This window comes from Trematomus bernacchii, unplaced genomic scaffold (genome assembly GCF_902827165.1).
Source record: "Trematomus bernacchii unplaced genomic scaffold, fTreBer1.1, whole genome shotgun sequence".
NCBI classification, from domain to species: domain Eukaryota; kingdom Metazoa; phylum Chordata; class Actinopteri; order Perciformes; family Nototheniidae; genus Trematomus; species Trematomus bernacchii.
In genome coordinates, this window is record NW_022988043.1 from 4,235,123 (window position 1) to 4,257,138 (window position 22,016).

General features: G+C 40.0%; 2 protein-coding genes across 2 annotated transcripts; both read right to left on the reverse strand.

Annotated features, from left to right (window-relative positions):
• Nucleotides 1-1,371: 1,371 nt before the first annotated feature.
• Nucleotides 1,372-15,922, reverse strand: npc1l1 (NPC1-like 1). Its single transcript, XM_034117569.1, has 21 exons — nt 15,881-15,922; nt 14,136-14,297; nt 12,433-13,344; nt 11,697-11,990; nt 11,175-11,398; nt 10,582-10,682; nt 10,077-10,249; nt 9,830-9,958; nt 8,801-8,983; nt 8,590-8,704; nt 7,813-8,078; nt 7,524-7,613; nt 7,244-7,434; nt 5,223-5,350; nt 4,983-5,112; nt 4,845-4,900; nt 4,565-4,715; nt 3,903-4,134; nt 3,209-3,322; nt 2,959-3,121; nt 1,372-2,272 (listed from the first exon to the last, which is right to left on the reverse strand). Exons 1-21 carry the CDS (start codon nt 15,920-15,922, stop codon nt 2,043-2,045), a joined length of 4,086 nt encoding a protein of 1,361 aa, XP_033973460.1. The 3' UTR covers nt 1,372-2,042.
• Nucleotides 15,923-19,713: 3,791 nt separating this feature from the next.
• Nucleotides 19,714-21,940, reverse strand: nono (non-POU domain containing, octamer-binding). The gene has a single exon (XM_034118390.1). The coding sequence runs from the start codon at nt 21,812-21,814 to the stop codon at nt 20,528-20,530; it is 1,287 nt and encodes a 428-aa protein (XP_033974281.1). The 5' UTR covers nt 21,815-21,940; the 3' UTR covers nt 19,714-20,527.
• Between the last annotated feature and the right edge of the window lie 76 nt (nt 21,941-22,016).

Here is a 22,016-nt window from a genome sequence, read left to right on the forward strand (position 1 = left end):
AGAGGAGGGATCCCTCTCCCAGGACGTGCAATATATGCCATGTGTAAATCGAAGAGATAATACATTTACAACATAGGTAGTCCAAATGTTTGGAAATGCATGTGTCTATAATAAGAAGATGAATCCACGAGGATGTCAACAATCCTGTGGGAGCCATCAGGGAAGTAGTATGATGAGAGTCAGGCAGGACCGCAGAGACCGGTTCAGCCACGACTAGAAATCCAGGATGCAGGACTCAGGATCCAGGACTCAGATCCAGGACCACAGCAACAGGCACAGCCACGACTCAGGATCCAGGGCTCAGGATGCAGGATCCAGGACTCAGGAGGCAGGACTCAGGATCCAGGACTCAGGATCCAGGACCACAGCAACAGGCACAGCCACGACTCAGGATCCAGGGCTCGCGATCCAGGACTCAGGACCACAGCAACACGATCAGCCACGACTCAAGATCCCGGCAAAGATAGACACCAAAAAGACTTTTGGGGGAAGCTGGGTTATTCGGAACATGAGAGTACACCGGTACAGACAGAGAGAAGGAAGAAGTAAGGTCCCCCCCGACAGTCTAAGCCTATATAGCAGCAAAACTAGGGGCTGAATCTAATCAGCCCTAACTATAAGCTTTATCAAAAAGGAAGGTCTTAAGCGCACTCTAAAACGGATAGGGTGTCTGCTGCCCGAACACAAACTGGAAGCTGATTCCACAAAAGTGGAGCTTGATAAGAAAAGGCTCTGGCTCCCGTTGTACTTTTAGAGACTCTAGGAACAACCAATGATTGGGTCTGAAGCCAGTAAGTGATGGTAAAAATGTTTTTACTTTTACTTTATCTATTCATCTTAAAGGAGCTCTTTTATGCTCAGGTTCATATTTGTATTCTGTGCCTTTACTGTGACATGTTTACATGCTTTAAAGTTCAAAAAGCTTTTTATGTTCCTCATACTGCCTGTGCTGCAGCACCTCTTTCCCCCCTCCGTCTGAAACCAGAGCCCAGTGTGCTCTGATTGGTTAGCTGGCCAGCTGTGTTGTGATTGGTCAACCACTTAAAGATGTCCCGCCCCTTACCCTATCTCGTCGGTGTGTTGGAGCGCTAGCGAATAGAAGTGCGATTGTTTCATAGTGATGTCACTATGTGTGTGGGAGAGAAACTCCTTCTGGAGGGAACACAGGGATGTTAGCCTCTGCAGACCCTTTACATGCACACAAACCTATAACACACTACAGGGAAGGGAAAACCCCAAAAGCATTTGAAGAGCTGCAGTTTATCATGACCAGACACAAATATGGAAGGACAAAGAACAAACAAAACTCTGCTTAATAACTTTTCAATAGAAACCTTTGCATGAAAGTACAGGAAGGGCATTAACAGATGGAACTTAATGATTACCATATTTATTTATATATTGAATTACACACAATAGCTGTCAGTCACATACAATTTTATGGATGTTAAAGAAACTAGTGTGTCGAGGCTTTTCTTCTATGTACCATAAATACAATTATTATAAAAAATGATGATTCTAAATGTTTAAACACATTAAATATTTTTTTATTTTACAGCAATTTTCCATGCTATGCTATTGAAGAAACTATAACATGAAAAGATGGAGTGTGTGTTCCTTTAAATCTCTCTAAACAGTGCTAATGTAAAGTGTTCACACATACAAAATAATTACATTTAATACAAAAACTACAAAATGACTAATTCAAGAACATTTGTCGACTTCCTGTCCGGTCAAGAAATTCCACAATAAAAAAAAACAAATCTAGCCCAGCTGCAGACGTGTAGTTTCTCTCATGTGGAGGCAGGAAGGTTGACTCTCTTTGTCACATTGCTTGGATATATTGCACAACTGTGGTTTTGTCTTCAGTCCCACCGGTCCATTTCTGATTGAGGTACATAGTAAAGTGAATGCTTTCCATACGGAGCCAAATAGTTGACTCCTTGTTTGCTATCTCTGTCCTGTTTCTGTGTCCATCCTTGTTCAGTTTGTTACACAAGTATTTACTCATCAGAGCTTTAAAACAGTTTTGTTATTGGCGCTCAGAAGCTATCGATCCTCTCCTCATTCCCCTCCTTTTGATTCTCTTCAATTTGTGAAGGACTGCTGGCGTCCTTTGTATGGTTTGAGTCCGGGTCCTGTTTTATCTCGCTGTCTTCAAAGCTCAGGTTATCATAGATATGTCTCATATTGTTCCTCATCTCCAGCTCCCTAGCGGCCTTCGCTTTGTCCTGCTGGAGCTGCAGCAGCACGGCTTTGTTCACATCAGGACCTGAGCAAGGAAGAAAACGAGGTGTGAGTCAAATATATTCAGATTTTCTCAAAATGTCTTTGCATAATTTTTGTTATCAGTTTCAATTATTTTTTTTTTTAAATACAATTGTCACAAGTTTTATTGCATCCATTTTTTTTCATGCTTCAAAACCTTGTTTTTGTTTATTTGCCAAAAGCCACCAAAAGGAAAAGTTGCTTTCACTTTGTTTTAACGGTACTCGTCAAAATGTTTGGATATTTTTTCACCATGCTAATCAACCAGGGATTTTTAATTTTTTAATTTTAGTTATATACTATTTCATATCACAGTGAGCTTTTGAGATTATGGTCTTCAGTAGCTAAATTAATAACACATTTATTTGCACCTCCTTACAGATTTTGATAATTTAATTGAACATGTATTTTGCAAGTGATGGATCAAACGATTTAAGAATGTTTAGAAATGTTCAAAAATCGGATAATTTCACTCAGAATCAACTCCTAAGTTATGATAAATTAGCCGCGTGCAAGTATTGATATTGCACGTACTGTTTTGCACACGTACCAGAACAAGAGCAATTTGCATAATAAATGCTAATTGCAAAGATTACTCAAGAATTGATTTAGTGAAACTGAGAGAAACTGCAATGTAGCTGTTCAAACCTCTTTGTTACATATATAAACACGCACCTATAAAGTACTTACCAAAGTAGCTGAGCAGCACAGGGAGGAATATGAGTCCGTGAGCCATCCCCAAAAGTGTGATGACTAAGTTTAATCTGAAGAAGAAGATCTGGATGAGCTGCGCTTTGGCAAACGCCAGCACGAGGATGCCTGGCAGGTTGGTCATAGCAACACCAGCAAACACCTACAGGGTCAAAAATACATATATTTATAAAAATCAAATGTTTGTATTTAACAATTTGTGCACTGGTTTGTCTTATGGTTAACTCACCGCGCTGCCCATGTTGGCCGTAGCCTCCTTGGCTCGTTCTACATGTGTTGGTTTAGTGCTGAGTGCAAAGGATCTCGTCATATGAGACACAAACTCCACCGAGATGCCCACCGCCTGCAAACAACACAGAGAGAGTAGGCAAGTAGAGTAAGAAATTAGAATAGAAATGTAAAATATGTATTTTAAACATCTTGCTCTTCTAACAATGAAATATAACATCACAGATTGTCTACAAGACATATCAAAAATACTAAAGTAAGATTATAGCAATTTAGTTTTGCACCTGCACAATGAAGGGGACCTAAAAAATGACTGAAGATCTAAAAAGATTATTGAAATTGGAGCAGCAGAGGCTAAAATATCTGGATTTCTAGTACCTTAATCTGGAACTAGGAACACCTTTTGCATGTTATTCCAAAAAAATGTCAACTACCCGAATTGGCGGAGAATTTTTAAAACTATGGGTTACTTTAAAACAATATTGTTTTTTCTTCCTTTATAATTAATAATATTGATATTCGCAACTGTGTTCTCACAGCTAAACCAGTTAACCTAGCATATTGTGTCAAATAAATCCCTTTAGTAAAACAGAAAACCTCATACAACTGTCTTCACAGGATGAGAAGTACTCCTTATTACCAATAAAACTACCTTCACATGTAAGATCAGCGCAGTGCCTCTTTAATTGTCTTACCGTGACCAGGTTGATAAGGGCGACGGCGTTGTAATCGATGTTCCACAGAGTCATGACCCCAACGGTGTCCACAGTGATCATGATGATGGTGATGAGGTTGAGCAGGCCGGAGCGCAGGTCCAGACCGAGCAGCAGACAGCACACCACGAAGGTGGGCATCAGACACAGGGAGATGTTGAAGAGTCCCTCTGGAACAATGGTCAGGTACTGCTCATAAAATACATTGGTCACCCTGGAGGAAGGAGAGAAGACAGCAAAGGTTTAAAGGGGGCCTATTATGGGGGTTTTCTCTTTCCTGTAGTGTGTTATAAAGGTTTGTGTGCATGTAAATGGTCTGCAAAGGCTAAAATCCTAAAGTTCAAGCTAGGGAGAGTTTCTCTCCCACAAACTCCCCCCCCTGCCTGAAACGCCTCCATTGGACTTTTAAGGGGCGGGACATCTCTAAGCCATACAACAGAGCCGGCCAGACAACCAATCAGAGCAGACTGGGCTCTGGTTTCAGACAGAGGGTAAAAAGAGGTTGCAGCACAGGCAGTATGAGAAACATAAAGAGCTCTTTGAATATTGAAGCATGTTAACAAATCACAGTAGAGGCACGGAATAAGAAAGAATCGTTTTTGTAAAATGAGTAAGGTAAGATGCAGTTAAATGAATGTACATACGTGTAAGGAAATACTTCAAAGTCGGGTGAGGTGCCTTCGATTTCCCTCATGCTCATTGTGATGTTGTGGGCCAGCTCTCTGGCCATCTGGAGTGCAGCAGTGAATTCCTGCGAGTTGGTTAACGGTGTGTGGTACGCCATGAACCGAGAGGCTGGGAGCACAGGGAAGAAAACATTCATTAAAAGGTGCTTCTTCTATTTCATATGAATAGTTGTTGATTTTTTCAATAGCTTCCATACAAACAAACAACATAATATATCTTAGATTTTAAATGACTAACCTATAATTTCTCCTTTTTCATCCATCACCACCGCTTTGTCATAGGCACCAAGACCTCTGTTGAAAGAGATAATAAGCAGTCATGATATTGTTTTCATGTTGTGATGTTTTAAAGTGTGTACATGTGCCGCTAACACACCCTTTGGGGCACTGCAGGTCAGGTCTGTTACCCAGGAAGTCAGGCAGGAAGCGGTTGAATTCTTCCTTAGTGGGCCTGAGGACGCCATCTGGAGGAGTTGACATGCACTTCTTGGGACAGAGAAAACCAGCTGTTGACACATAAAAGCAGATTAGGTATGAATAAAAGAAGGTTTCAAGAAGCTTTCATCATAAAAGGAAATTAAATGTAAAGAGAGTTTGTTACTGTGGTTATTCTTACATTCGCTTGCAGGACAGAACTTTCCAGCATTTGGGCCGAAGGCGTACAGACGACAACATTTGGATCCTGGGTTCAGCCAATCAATGAAGTCGTCCACCCAGGAGTTAGAAGGAATACCCAAATATGATCTAGGGACAGGGGGGGGGGAAATCACTAATGTAAGAAACCATAATCTTACCTTTATAACTTTTAAAAATACATATAAAAAAACGTTTTTTCCACAAAAAAGGGACACAGTGTCTACACTCAGTGTGGTGATGAGGTTAATACAAGCTCTCAAAGGGAAGTGATGCAACTCCGTTTATCTAGTATATTTGAACGTTTTTCCAACAGATATGCCACTTTGCCTGGATCTTTCGAGTTTTTCCTCAGAATTTCACCTGAAATGGCCTTAGGATGTAGAAGCATACATTGCGGAGAACATTTAACCATTTAAAGGTATTTTCTACGTGTCATAATGATAGTATAAACAGCTAGGGAATATAAATATGCTCCTTAAAAATGAAGCTACAGCGATCAGCCAGCTCTAGCCGTGCAGAGACTTCTTTTGATCTCACGCTCTGCATTTCCCAAAATGTAAAACTATAAATACATCCTCCTGACACATTGCAGTGAATGGGAACACCATTTGATCTTATTTTAGCAAGCATTGGGAGACTAAACTTAATAAATGTCTTATCAAGCATCAACGTTTTCTTTGTCCCTGACCTTGATTTGATTTGATGTCAATTATATAATTCTTGGCTTCTTTATTTATGAGAAGAGCTTTGCAGTTTGCAGGTAAGCAACTGATAATGAGGATAACAAACTAGCTCTATAATCCTTATTTTGCAAAGGAAACAATTTAGGTTGTATATATTATAATCCCTCTAACTCTCAAAAGGGCCTTCAAGTCAAGCTGACGACTGATAGTATATCAAAATCAGATAGTGAGCACTAGGTTATACAATTCTCTCCTGTAAGTGTATTCATTTAATCGTCTGTTTGCTGGAAAATAAATATGCTGTACTGCAGGATACAGGCTACAATCCAAGTGTTTTTAGACCTAATAATCAGCCTGGTCATAACCATAACCAAATATTTTGAATAAAACAGTCAGTAATTATCATAAGGGATGTTCTGGGTGTTTGCTCTTGATGGCACGATCATGTTGAGGCAGCCTTTATCTGCTCAGTGAAGCTCATGTAACTGAGTTAACCATTAACTGATCTGATTGGATAGTATGTTAGAGGTTGCTACCATGATACCAGCAGGTTCAAGGATGAGTCACTGTAAAATGAGTAATGTGAAGGACAAAGGCAGAGAACCAATCTGCACTGAGCCACTGGCTGATATAGAGCAGCTACTCTCACCAGTAGGCGGTAGAGTAGTTTTGGTAATTTACAAAACTAGCTTTTATTATATCTAAATGTGCCCAGGAATTCACAGAGATAAGCGCCAAATTGATCCTGAATGCATGACACATACTTACAGGACCAAATCATTTTCTCCTTTTTTGTCACGTTTAGTTTTTTGTACTTAGAAAAGCTGTTCCTCTGGCCTTAAAGTGAGACACTGCCATTTTTGTTTTTACTCATATACCATAAAAACATGATACCACCATTGTTAGGGACTCCATGCATTACTACACAGAAGTTTCCTCCACAACCATGAAATCTTGTCAGTAGATTACTTAAATTAAGGAAATTATTATTAATATTTGTTTTCTGTACTTGTACGTTTTAATATGCAAATGTGGCATTTTGTAATGTTTTCTTTTGGTGAGTTTAGTTTAAGGTTAGTAAAAAACAATTAAATGTATAATTTGGATATTTTCTTTCGAAAAGTCCGAAATAATTTATGTTATGAAATGGAAATAGCCCAAACTCTCCAAATTGACCAGTGCATAGAAAAAATATGTTTTGCCTGAAGTGTCTCACCTCTCAAAAGGTTGAAGAGTTTAGCTGAGCCACAATTTGTTATCAAATAAAAGTGCACATCTTTTTTATAGCCTACATAGATCATGAAAATGATAAACTCACAGTTCAGGGTGGTTGGTGGCGTACTGGATCTTCTGGGTGAGAGAGTACTGATCGCAGCCCACGCTGGAGCAGACTCCATTCATGCCCTTCACAGCGGTGAAGTCAAAGCCTTTCTTTGTTACAAAATAAACAGGGACTCCGACTTCAAAGTATTTGTACAGGTACTTGAAATAGTCCAGCATGTAAGAGCCCTGCACCAAAAAATAAATAATATATGTTAGTTTACATAAAAATTGGTGAGCAACCGTTAATTGAAATGTATACGGAGGTGCTGACGGACCTGAGGCATAGCCAGCTCCTGATCCAGACCCACAGTCACATTAAACATGAGGTATACAGATCCACACAGCATGGAGATGAAGACCACCATCTGAAGAGATAACAGTAAAGAGGTATTATGACTGAGTACTTCTTACACCACTGATGTATTCAATAAAATGTCCAGTTAAATTAGTCCTGGAATCGTTTTTTAAATGAGAGCATGATCATCTTACTTGATGTCATTGCTAAACTTAGATTTCACATCAGAGGTAAACCATGGTTATATGTTAACGGGGATGTAGCTTTACCACAATAAACCTGGTGAAGTTGTGCAGGAGGACAGGGGCGTAGTATTTCCTCATTAACGGGAGCAGGAAGCCCTCGTTAGGCTTGTTGGGACGTTTTGTCGATACTGTGACACAGCAGACCAGTTCACAGCGGTTTCTGTCTTGGCGCCGGGCGTCCAGGGACAGCAGCGCCACGAAAGCTGTCATCTGGAGGACGAAGTCCATGAGCACGGCGAAAGCCGCGTACAGAGCGAAGGTCTTCACCGCTGGCATGGTGGACAGGGCCCCTGGGGAACAAAACAAGATACAGTTATAGAAAATGTTTTGCATGTCTATTCATTCTGTTTTAATCCTGTATTTCCGCACAGTTGCGGATAAAGACTAGGTTACAAAAGTGTTGTTATTAAAGTGTTTGTCAAACTTGAACTGTGATCGAAAAACTTCAAAAAAAACTGCAGAGCGTTTTAAAGTTTAACAGTAAAAATATATAATAAAAAGATGAATTCAATACAACATAATTTTATCTAAAAGAATATTCGTCTTCAATCCCAATTTCTGGGGTGTTTAGCCTTTTAAAAAAAAGTGTTTCACTGCTGGTAACAAACTTGTTTTGTCGAATGTAGTCTATTAAATCTATTAAAGAAAGTATACATTTATAAATCTGATATTTCACTTTATTCAAAAGGAAGATTTTGGTCCAAGGTTTAGGTTTTTTTAGGGTGCTGACATGATACATATTTTTGATGTCTCCACAGACATGTATTTTTTTACTTGAGTATTTATTGCAAAGATTCCTACCGAGGAAGAAGCAGATCGACTCGGAGACACTGCACAGGAGCATGCTGGGAGCTACGTTTCCAAGCACACGACCGATGTGCTCCTCTCTCTTCTCTCCAGGCATCCGCATATCTCTCTGCGAGGAAAGGAAGAGTGGAGTTACATCCAAAGATTATTTACAGTTCACATCCTGTAAAGTCAGCAATACTGGTGTACACAAACAAGTACACACCTGGTACTCCAGCACAAAGATGAAGATGTTGTCGGCTCCAACGGCGAGCACCAGGAAAGGCACGACCTGCAGGATGATGAGCGAGGAGGGGACGCCGATCCAGGAGTAGAATCCCATGGAGGAGAGGACAGAGCAGCCGACCACCAGGATCCCACCCAGACCCACCAGGAACTTGGAGTCCACCTACAGGACGCAGAGATAAGATCCAGATGTAGAACAGACTCAGTGAACCTTCTGAGAACCATATCTTTTGCTGTATCATATATTCTGTATTGTATAACATAATGGGCTATATAACCTACGTGCTTCACTATAGAGATTATCACCATACAGCTGATGCAGATATACGTCTCTCCTTATCATACATGTGATAAGACGGGGCTTATCAGTTTTACCTTCTTGGATGTGGCTCATGTCCAAGGGAGTTGTTCTATGCCTCTTTTTTATAGTAAAACGACATGTTATCTAGCAACAACTTAACAAGATGATAAACTTTTTTTCCACCAAAATGAGTGTGTATATGCATTTTCTACTGCATCTCTCTGAAAACCCTTTGAAGCAGGTGATAACCTCCTTTCGGGTTGCCGGTAAACTTGTGTGCCTTTCTCTTTTTTATGGTGATTATATTTTGACTTCATGAATGTGCAAGGAAGCAGGGTTAGTAACAATGGTGGTTAGAAAGGGAATACCTTACAGGCAAAGGGCCATAAGTCGGTTTCAAACATGGGCCATTGCGGAAAGAACTCAGTCTTGATACATCTCAAGGCAACTCATGCAGTAGTTGTGAAAATGTTTCACTCAAAACCCTCAATGTGAACCTCATGTTGGCTCTAGTGGAAAAGCTAAAAGCCTGGTGTTAAAGTCTGAAGGACTCTGAATGCCTGTACACAAACTGAAGGCAATCCATCCAATATTTCTTGACTAGTCTGAACCATAGTGGTGGCCCTACCAACCTCAAGTGGCTAAAAACAAAGCAGAGTAATATGACTGCACTATAAAGAAGATAGAGATTACTCTTTGAAGTCTTACCAGTATGCGCTTCAATGAAGAGTACTCCCCCAGTGCTACAGCAATGTAAACAAAGATCACAGCATAGCTGATCATGAAGATGGGGATGTCCTCTGCTGTTGTCCGATTAATCTCATCCTCCAGAGACCTCTGGAGAGAGAAGAAAAATAATTAGGGGCTAAATAGTTTTTAAACAATGATGATGGGATAGAAAAAGAAGAGAGAATTCAACAGGATACAGCATGAGAGTTTCCATATTTCACTGTACCTCTGCCATGTATGCAAAGGTGAAGTTGGCGCTCGGGCTCTTCTGGTAATCCTGGACAATTTTAAGGAACTCCGTCTCCCACTGCATGGCCACTCTGAACATGGTGTTGGTACGAGCGTAGTTATTGAGGGAGAAGGTCATGACGAGAGCCTCAGCATTAGTTAAGTCGTCGTCTGAGAAAAGCAGGATACAAATTGTTTAATGAATCCATCTTCTAAAGCATGAGTACCTCTCAGGATCTAAACACGTCAGCACAGCAGCCTTCGGTTTCTGTTTGCTGTTGCCTTTTATTAAATCAAATCATAATTCACTTCTTGCACTGTAACTATTCTTCTTGTTATTGATAGCCATTTAGAATTATATTGCCTTATTCTATTTCAGCATGTTTTTAATTTCTCATGGCGTTTTAATTGTCCTTTTGTTATTGTGTTGCCGTGTTGCTATATAACCTTGATTTGCTTTTATTGTGTAGATATTTCCTGTGTAGAAGAAGAAAGTCACTCACTCTCGTAGCCTCCCACAGCCAGAAAGGAGAAGACTGGAGCTCCGTAATCCGCCATGCAGCTCAAACCTAAAGCAGTGATGTCTTTGAAGGACAGGGGAGAGCTTCAGAGGAGATGGAAGAAGAGAAGAAAAGGTTATGTTAAATTACAGAGTAAAGGCTGATTTACATATTTAGAACAAAATATAAAAGCAGAAGAAACAATAATCATTATGAAAGTTAACTTTATGGGTGATTGAAATTAGCCACATGATGATCACACTATTGCATTTTTATAATATTACTTATAATTCAGCAAAATAATATATAATTCTCAAATGGGCCAATTGGCAACCTGAGTACTCTCTGTACTTCAACGCAAGGCTATTTATTTGTATAAGTAAAATGTACAAGTACTTAATAAATCATCCACTGTTGCTTTTCAATTTGAGTTGGACACCTTGACGTTCTTAATATAATAATATTATTATTATTATCAAGGTTATAGATTTTTTCATCCTTACTTTGTAATGTACTTTTCTAATCACTTATTTGGATTTTGATCCAACTGTGGTATTTTTAAATGTGCTTTATAAATAACTTAGATGCGTGCTCACCCGAGGCAGTAGATCAGATGGTCCCTCCAGTCCACCTCTTTGGTCACTCCCAGCTCCGTCATGTTGGCCTTGGCGTTCAGGTTGTCCAGGCTGTTCTGGAAGTACTGCGGCAGGCTGTTGACTGCACAGTCTGCCAGGGAGGGGTTGCTTGGGTTCAGCGGTGCAAAACAGATGTCCTTCAGACTCGCAGTGCGGTTCAGATCCTCTGACCAGAACTCAATGTTCTAAAAAGGGCAAAGAAAAGGCGTCAGTGTGAAGGAATAGCCAAAATATACCCAACAGGCCCAACTTCCCACCATCTTTGGAGAAACACCGGTGGAAACTCATGGCATAAATGGGCGAAAAACCCCAACAGCAATGGGCAAGGGAATCCTACTTTTATAGTTTTTGAGTGTAATCTTGGTTGCAGGGGATGTAGGGAGGGGTAAAAGTTGGGTTTAATTTGGGGTAAGGTCCGTATTATTTCGGTATGTTTGTACCTGTGTTGTGGTGAATGTTTTGCTTTGATTATAGGCTCTCTACCTGGATTCGTGATTGGAGCTCCATCAGCTCAATAATGAGATCTTTGGAGATAATCCCGCTGAAGTTCTGCTTTCCAAACAGCAAAGAGTCGTAAATGTGGCCTTTTTTGCCCGGCGCTGTCAAGATCAGCTGGTTGGTCCTGAAGAAGGGGTCGAAGAAAGTGTCGTGAAACTCTTTCTCCTGCCGGGCACGGCTCTTCGGGGCAGACCACAACTCCACGGGGTCCGTGGTGAGCTCGATGTCCTTCAGGCCCACAGAGAAGACAGCCGTGACTAAAGCCGCCAACAGGAGCACCTTCATTGAAGAAAAAAATGAACTGAAACACAACTTCTCAAAACAATAGTGTGAAGAATTTTAAGCATTTAAAATGATGTATATACGTTTTTGTTTGCCACTTGGGGCAACAAAGTCAGAAATGTATGAAATTATACCCAAACTTTTTTTCTAAAATTAGCTTTTCAAGAGGAATTATGATATTGCTTAATTAATAAACAGGTTTTGCTGCTACAGCCTCAATAGCCTCAAGAAAATCAGGAAATCCCCCTAATTAAGAGGCCGCCGCTGACTTGCATGGAACATTTAGTTTGATGATTACATGACTGGCGATTGTTTCTCCAATTATTGACTTATCATTGTGTTCAACAAAAGTAAAATAGTCTCAACTTTTAAAGTGAAACAAGATGTCTATTTTAATGTCTGTTATTATGTATTCAACACGAATTTTGGTGCAACTAACCGTGAGAGGATAAGTAGCCATGAGGGTTCCCCAATAGCGAAACTGTAAGCTGAGGAAGGCCTGAGCAGCCAGGCTGTTCTTTTCAGCGCAGGTCACCTCTGACGGATCAATGAGCCGCTGATTCACATCATTACTGTTCTGGTCCTTGCCTTTCCCCTTCCTCTTCCCTTTCTCTTCATCCTTTCTTTTCTTGGACCTCACCAGGTAAGCAACGGCGAGGTAGAAAATGAAGGAAAACAACAGGAGACAGAGTAAGAGGATAGCAATCACGAGGAAGCCGTCGGTCCCCAGCAGCCTGAAGGGGCCGGGGGGCAGATTGAGAGGCGGCATCCTGGGGCACGACTCCTGGCAGTCCTGGCAGGAGCAGTCCTGACCCCCGGAGGGCGTGGTCTCGTTACACCGGAGAGCCCGTCCAGCGTAGGGAATCACCCCCGCAGGTAGTCCCTCAGTGACTCCCGGTGGTACCAGCTGGAAGTCGATGTCGAGTGGAGCAAGGCCGTTACTGGAGTCTCCCTGGAAGTCATACCAGCGCTGGGGGGTGCACAGCTTGGCGCCGTAGCGACCACACATGGTGGCGATGGCGAAGCCTCCTGTGGCGGGGATCCTGACACTTTTGCAGGACTGGAAGGAGATGTCAGCGAAGGAGGTGCTGAGGAACGCCTGGTAACCTACCACCACCTCCTTGGTCGTATTCAGTGTGGTGACGTTCATGACCTTTATGACCTTCACCGTCTGGCTCTGGTCGGGGCTGCAGGTGTTGATGCAGTGCAGGTGGGCGAAGTTCTCAGCGCAGGACGGGCAGCGGACCAGCAACGCCTTGGACAGAGTCAGACTCATCTCCAGGGAGGACAGCTGTTTCACGGAGCAGCAGGCGAACGTGTTGCCCTCTCCACGGTCCAAAATGGGACACACCTGCAACAAGAACAGGTGCTGTTTATAAACTGACAGACCCAAATACTTACTGTCAAGGCAATACATAAGAATTATTACTTAAGAATTCACAAAAAACACTTAAAACTAGTCTACCATGCTTTATTCCTGTTCTGGGCTCCACTTAAACTCACAGTATGTATTTTTATGCTTTATTGCAAAAATCTGAATTTGGTCGCATCATGATATAGCGTGGGATAATAGTTATATTCTACAGTTTAGGATAAAATCATATTTCATCATTCAGGTTTTGACTGGAAGCCGAATTATCCACAGATGTGGCTTCCTCTAAAAAAACAGACTCATTGATGAAAAACGTTCAAAAACAGAGAATAAATCACTTTTATGTAAAAGATCTGACTTGCTCTGTTTCTGCCCGGCTGCCGCTTATGTTGGCTAAGGTTATTCCTCTGCTAACTTAAGATACAGATGTCTACAGTATGTGACTAAAAGCTGGTGCCTTCATCCAATACAAATATTTAGTTAGAAAAGACCACAATCTAAAAAACCTCCTAGTATAAAAAAGGCTTAAAAAAAAGTCAATTTATGTCTACACAATGACAATGCTGGGGATTGCGCAAATGAAATTTATCACCATTTAAAGCAACTAAATAAGTAGTTTTTCAACATTTCTGATTTTTTTACAATTAAAATATGTAAATTGGGAATATATGGGAATATAAGTACACAACCAAACAACATATATAACTTTGTTCTAGTTGTTTTTAGACGTTTTAATGCTGAAATGTGACACACTGTCACCATCTACAGACCTCTTTGAGTCTCCTGTAGTGCACCCCTGTGAGGGCTCGGGCTCGGCTGTAGTCCAGACAGGGGACGATGGGAGGGAGGAGAGCGCCTCCCACTGAGGGGTTGCGACCACACTCCTCATAGAAAGAGCAGAAGCCCGGCTCGTGTTGGGCCTCCGACAGAACCTGCACGAATGAAAGAATCGTCACAAATAATCACAGGAGGAGAAACCACATTATGCTGCGGGTAAGTGAAACAAAGGAAGTAAGAAACAGATAAAGGAAGTTAATAGTTACTGTAGTCTATAATGTACAGCTTTTTTGAACCAAATAGACACACTGTAGTCAACATAACTATAATGATAACTAATAAAGGTTGAGTGCGTCATAACTTGACTCATGACTTTACTGCTGCAGGCTACTGTGTCCTGCCCTGTGAGCCCTTAACACTTGATCGCTACACAATTAAATTGTAAAACATTAAAATATGTTCAAGTTCAAACATGTTACAGGTAAATCTGTAACAAATTGATATATAATTGTTATATTAAAGAAGGTCTTTAATGATCATCTTTACATATTGTAAATGTATTTATTAAAAACGACTTACACAGGTAAAATGATGAATTACTTATCCATATGGACCTCTTTAAAAACCTTTCTAAAGGTCCGCATTTTAACTTGATCTTTTTCACCTTGACACAACGGTTTTTCTTTTTTAAAGGTGTATTTGGAGAATGATGGGCCTTATGAATACATTACACATACAAACCTAACTTGTGTATGAAACAATAAACTAGTTATAAAGTCAAAACGTACTCATTGTGTAAATAGTGTCTCATTGTGACTCAATGGAGACCATGTCATTTGTTGAAATATACTCCATCTTTTATGGAGAAATGCATTCATCTTAAGAAGATTTCCACGGGGTCTATATTAGATTACTTAATGTTATATATGTGTTATGCTTCTATTTCAATAGCACTTTCAGGTGTATGGAAGATTTTAAATACCAAAATAAAAACACATCACAATATCTATTGTGTTTATTTTAGTTTAGCATTAGGCTAAATATTGTAAAGACTTACTAGGCCTTTGCTGCCTTAAATAACATTTATCTAACCTTTGCGTTGGGTGCAAAGATTTGACAAACGATTAAACATCAGTTTTGTTTTGTCTTTTATTGTGTTTTACTGTTTACCACATTAAGCGCTAGTCATTTTATGATTGCCTGCATCTAAATAATAGTTGAATAAAACACTTCCTTGTGCGTGGTAGTGTTTATATTGGTTAAGTGTCTTAATTAGAAGATAAATTACTTGTGTTTCTCAAATGTACAATCCTGGTCACATATCATATCCTAACCTAAGAGGAGGACTTTTTTTTTTGCATCTTCAGCATAAATTAGCAATGTTGAGAAAAGAGTTGAAATCTCAGATTAACATTTTGATCAGAGAAGGAACATTATTTCTCTTTGAATTTAAGCATAACGTCTAAATGTAAACTTGAAATGTTAAGAATTATGTTGAAATGCCATTTTGAGACTACAGTACATTTGAGTTGCGAAGAGTAAACAGTGAACATTGGAGAATAAATCAAATGACTGGCCACAGTGGAAAATACTGGACTTTATCCTCCAAATGCTGAAAGCAAACTTCTCCCCTCATTTCCCCCTCCCCCCCTTATGTCTGGCCCTCTTCCATAGTGGACTGAAACAAGTGTACAGTAGAAGTACCAATTCCAAAAGAAAAGTTTCCCGACCAACTTACCATAAAGGTGAGAAAAGTGATGAGGGCTGCGACACGGTTCATGATTCCTGAGTTTTCCAGCAGCAGGTAAAGAAGGCTCCTCAGGTACAGAGTGTAAGGGAGTGTTTATTGATCACTGCTGCCCTACCTGAAGATACATTAGACAAAGAAAGAGAGTGGGAGACAGCCTCTCCTTTAGTCCGTCTGTCCGTCTGACAGGTTGGGGAAGGTGAAACAACATGTACTGAGTCCCCACTCCTGTGATGTCACACCTATCTTATCTGGTGTGATGCCACGGCTGACCAATCGCAGCTATGGATGATCAAATTCCTCTTCATGATACGTAACATGGGTGGGATTTCGATAGGGTTGCTGGGGTGATCCCAAGCAGCAAGTAGAAACTACAGGCGAAGAGGAAGAAACAACCACACCCAGCGTACATATACCTCCAATCATTTATTTTTACAGCAACTTTGGGTGTTTCTGTAGAAACATTAGTCGGACTGATTCAGATCAATCTGTTCACTGAACGTGACCTTTAGACCCTCATCCCAGTTGCACTGCTGTCAGATAAACTGCAGAGAGAGAGCTTATCTACCCATTTCCAATAAACACTTCCTTACAAGAGACTGTTTTTTAAATATATTTTTGTATAAAATGTTTTAAAAAAGAAACAAAATAAGTTTTCAAATCTGAATACAAGGAGGATATTCTTCCAAGCCAAATTCATATTGATATAATTAGACTATTCGGTTCCTGGATCACATCCTCCAATATCAAAACAACTTTATTATCATGTTGTTATCATGCTTCAAGGTCATGCTGAGATAAAAAATTCAAATGTTGTGATAAAAGGACAAGAATAAAAAGTGCAGATATGCAGTTCTTTGTTCTCTACTGTGCTGATAAGTCACGGCAACACATAGAATGTTGGAACTTGGCCAGTAAACCAACAATCTAAATGTCATTCAGATATATTGTACACATTTTGTGTTTTTTTTTCACTATCCGTGTTGAAATCTGTATATTTGTTACACAATTCTGTTTTTGTAATGTTCTTTTTAATTGTATTATCCTTGTGTGAATCTGTACTGTCCTGTTTTTCATTCTCATTCTGTTGCTGCTTTAAACAAAGGTCCATCTTATCTTATTTGATTTGTTTCAGTTTAATCATCCCCTACCTATGTCTATATACTGAAATCCTACTTAGCAATAAACCAGGTTATGATTCTGATTAACAAACATTACAAGCAATTTATTCTTTTTAACAGTACCTGTGCAGCGCTGTTATATTGTTTATTTATGTTTGAATTACTTTATTCCCACTACTTTACGTCTTTCTCTGCCCTTCAGAGGAACTGTACTGGCATCCTTTATTTAGGAGTGCCAAGCTCAACATGAGCATGCACGGGACTTTCATTCGTAAAGTGTTTCTGCAAAAATTCAACACAAGTCTGCATTTTTGGAAGAAACTACTCCTGGGAAATTCCCCAAATCCATAAACGGGAAGCTACATTTGAATTTGTCTTGCAAGACTTTGGGCTTCGCTGTAACAGCTTAACTTTAAAAATAAGTGTGTTGTTAAATGTTATTTATTTCCTGTGAATTTGAATCCACACAGCCTCTTTTGCCAAACGCCACATAAAATCATAAATAATAGCACATTGTAAGTAATCTAAAATTAAAATACAGTGTGTATTTACAAGTAGATTTGCTGTATTTTTTTTGTAGTTGTATACAATTTGAACTATGATTTAAATATAATTGATATATAGATTTATAAAATATACTCAAACGTGTGTTTGACACTTGTTCCTTAAAGAATTATAAATAAATAACACTTATTTATATACAAAGATCCTGCCAAGTAAACTGGCATATTACGTTGCAAGGTCTGACATATATTTACACAATCATGCAGGCGTGTATAATTATTCAAATTGATTATTTTAAATATAAGGAATAACTGATGACATTGATGTGTTTTTGGGTTCAGGTTTAAAGGCCTCAGTTTCACAATCAATATACCATCTATCATCCGAGGTACGGAATCTTTCAAAAGTACTTATCTATCCAGTTTTTAGACCTTGCAGATCTCTCGTCCAGATAACACACACTTTCCCCTCTTTATGATCCAGTTATCGATCAACATTCACGCAGCTTTCACTCCTGCAGGACGCTCACGACTTTCTGGACTCAGATACAGGTGAAGGTTAGTTTAATCCAAAGGCCTTGACCATCATCCTTTATATCTATGGATAGACTGAGATTATTTATTGATAGATTGCATATATGTGTACATCCATATTTCTTTATTGATAGACTGTACGTTCACTCATGGGTCCGGCTTGATATTCTTCCTCTTTTCATCTTGGTTTAGTTCTGAAGTCTTACCTATTTTCTTCTGTTTCTTTTTCATATCTGTTGTTGCCATGAAACCTGAATTTGATTAAGGTTTATCTTTTCTTATCTCATTTTATAAAACCTTTGCGTGAGGCAGATTAACACACTGCACTGCAGGCAACCCAGAGATGATCTTTCGTACTATGTTACAGTGAGATCCCTGAAGTCCTCTGGCTCTATGCTTTAAATGTTCAAATAACTGATACATATATTTTCAATTTGGAGGGATGTTTACTTATTACGCTTTGTATTTTAACCTATTTGTAACCATTCATTCATACTTTTTAGTTTAAATGTATTGACTTGATTTATAACATTTATTGTGTTGTCATTTTAAGTCTTTTAGGTATTTCTTTTTTAAAGGATAAAGTTGTAGATAGGAGAGCCCTTAAGTAAAAAGAAAACATTCTCCTTATTGTAACGGGAGACATATTAGCTTATTTTATACAACTCAGTGTTATATTTTTTGCACGTATTCATGAAAACTTTCCATAAGCTATTTGATGTAATGTTCTAATAGACTCATTTCCCATCCCTCACTTAACTCTTTATCTTTTTGCATAGATGTTTGGACACTTGTTCAACCAAAACCCCAAAGACTATAATGACATAACCCGGCCGTCTGGCAGATGCACTCTGACACTGTTTGGATATTATGCAACCAGCTGTTACGGTCCGCCTCCATTAACACACACCCTGTTTACAAACCAGGCTTTCTCTGCATGCCGTGTGTTTGGGTTTCATCTTGGCAGACTGAGGAGTTTCTCCATGAAACTTGAATACTGCTGTCATTGAACGATACTGAGATCTGAACCAGTAGCGAGCTAAAATGCCTTTAAATACATGAATATTTTAACTTAAATACTCTGCTAGGATTGATAAAGTTAGACCTTTAAACTTTGAAAAAAGCAATACACAGAGCCGTATGGAAAACTCTAGCTTGCGTTTACGTGAGGGAAAATTGAGACCTGTAATCCTAACACATTCTGTACATTTTGTATCATATATAGATACTATATATTATTGTTGTTACTGTTAATATCTATAAATGTACTGTTTGTTTATTTTAATTTGATCATATTTTTTATTATTTGCAACAATTTCCCAAGCTAAGATCAATGAAATGTATCTACTCTAGTCGGTAGTGGACATTAACTAGGTATATTTAGTAAAATACTGTACTGAAGTACATATTTTAGGTACTTTAATTTTTTATTTCACGTTACTGGTTATTTCTAATCCACCATCCGAGGAGCAACTATTGAACTTTTTACTCCACTATGTGAATTTGATGAATTAAATAGATCCAGATTCAGAATACTACAACATAATTATGTATGTAAATATACAATTATATTCATATATTTTCTTATGTATCTTGTTTTATCTTGCTCACCCCTGGCAAGTGTACATGTACAAACCAATACATTTTGAAAGACACTACAGGAGAATAGGGTAAAAATATTTATTCAATAGATATCACCATGAAACGGAAAGATCTTTCTGAAATGTTTAACTATGCAAATGATGTATTAAGTGAGCTAACTTTAGGTGAATAATGGAGAAATCTCAAGAAGCAATTAAGACAAAGTAAATAAACAGATAAATGTGTATTTTAGGATAAGTTTTTTCACTAGTATGAAAGAAGACATGTTATGGAAGAAAAATAGCCCAAAGTCTCAAAAATGCCCAGGGCATGAAAAACAATGACGATGCCTAAATGTATCTCCTTAACATTATAAGCTCCCTCTAATTGTGATTCAGGCCATTCATCATTAAATCAATATTCTAATCAATGCCAGGCATCCAGCTGACAGCTGTGAACACCAACTGAACTGAGTGTGAGACAACCCCACCTATAAATGACCATCATGTAGATAAAATGTGTCTTGATGGAGTCACTTTTAGCTATATGCTGCTTTGAAAAACATTGAGAAATCTAAATTCTTAGGGAATCATGAATTTATTTCAGAAAAGCCGACATTTTCAGGACGAAAAAACTTTCTCTATCCATATGAAAAATACAATAATTTGAGAAATAAAAGTAAAACACATGGCTCATTCAGAGTTATGACAGTTTAGTACTAAAGACATAACCCAAAAAAAAAAAAAAAGGTACAAAAAAAAGGTAAAGAACTAAAACAAAAAAAACAGACGCTGTAGCGGCTGGTAAATACATGCAACTGTCACCTGTTCAACCAGTAACCCCTCACTACCTGAACTTTAAAATACAGCGAGTATGAAAAAGGATTTTAAGCATATTATTCAAAATCTGCGTTGCTTGTTGGGTCCATAGTCTCCAGGCCCGGCGGGACCCCTGGGGAAGCCTCCCTGGCCCGGCCCGGGCATGTTGTTTCCTTGCCCTGGCATCATTGGAGCATTCTCAGCAGGAGCACCTGCAGGACCAGCATTGGCACCCAGCGAGTTTCTGTTCATCCCGTGACCGCCCATGTGCATCCTGATTTCTTGCTCCCTGTTTTCAGGGAAGTTGCCTCTGAAGCCGCCCTCCTGCTGCCTCTTCAGCATCTCCTCACTGCGCATCCTCATCTCCTCCTCTCTCCTCCGGTGTTCCTCCTCCTGACGGATCTCAGACTGTTTCCTCTTCAGCACCTCCTGATTGTGGAGCTCCTCCATCCTCCGCAGCTCCTCCTGACGCCTCAGCAGGTCCTGCCTCATCAACATCACCTGGTGCTCATGTCTGGCCGCGTCCATCTCAACCTCCAGCTTCTCCTGAGCCTCCTTCATGTTGCGGTCCACCATCTCGTACTGCTGCTTCTCCATCTCCATCAGGGCCTTCCAGCGCATGGCATACTCGAACTCGAAGGAGCCCGGCTGTGCAAATCTTGGTGGCTGCTCACGCTCTTTGTGATACTGCTGGTTTTTGTTAATGATTTTTTCTGACAGTCCCTCCTCTTCATCCAGCTGCTCCATGGGTTCCACTGTAATGGGTCGAGGAAAGGCTGTGAGAAGATAGGCACCATCACTGCACTTATCCAAAGCCTTTCTTGCAGCTGGCTTTGAGGTGAACTCCACTATTCCCTTCCCTGTGGGCCTCCCACGATCATCAACTATGACTACAGCTCTCTCTATCTGGCCAAAGCCAGCGAAGGCCTCCTCCAGCAGCTCGTTGGACACAAAATCTGGCAGATTTTTCACAGTTAAGGCTGCACCGTGTGTGGCAAATCTCACCCTGACCGGCCTGCCTTTGAACGGGGTATCATCCAGCTCTGCTCTGGCTATCTCTGCTATGATCCTGGTCTCCAGCCGGATGAAGCCGAAGCCTCTCTCCTTGTTGATAAAGATTTCATTGGCCTTGCCGTACTTGGCGAATAGCTTCTCCAGTTCCTCCTCAGATGTCCCGGTGGGCAGGTTTCCTACGAACAGCCTGCTCCGCTGGGTGAAGGTTTTCTCCCCGGGTTTCCTGAAGTTCTGCAGGTCCAGGGTTAAGGCCTCGTTGCTAGGATCCTCGGGCTGCTGGCCGTTGGTGTTCTTCTGCTCCACCGGGCGGTTAGACCCGTGGTTGTGCTGGGGGTGGCCTCTGTTTCCTTGCATTTTGTCTATTAAAGAATTAAAACCAGAGTCGACGAATCGCTCGTCAAAAAACACGCAAACTCTTAAAGCAGAGTGGCGCACAAAGAGCTGCGAAAAAATGGCGAGGAGACGGCTGCTTTTGTGAGCTCAACACAGCGCGACACTTGTTTTTAAATGTGTGACGTATATTGGGTGCGACGTTGTAAAAAAAACTAAATGTACT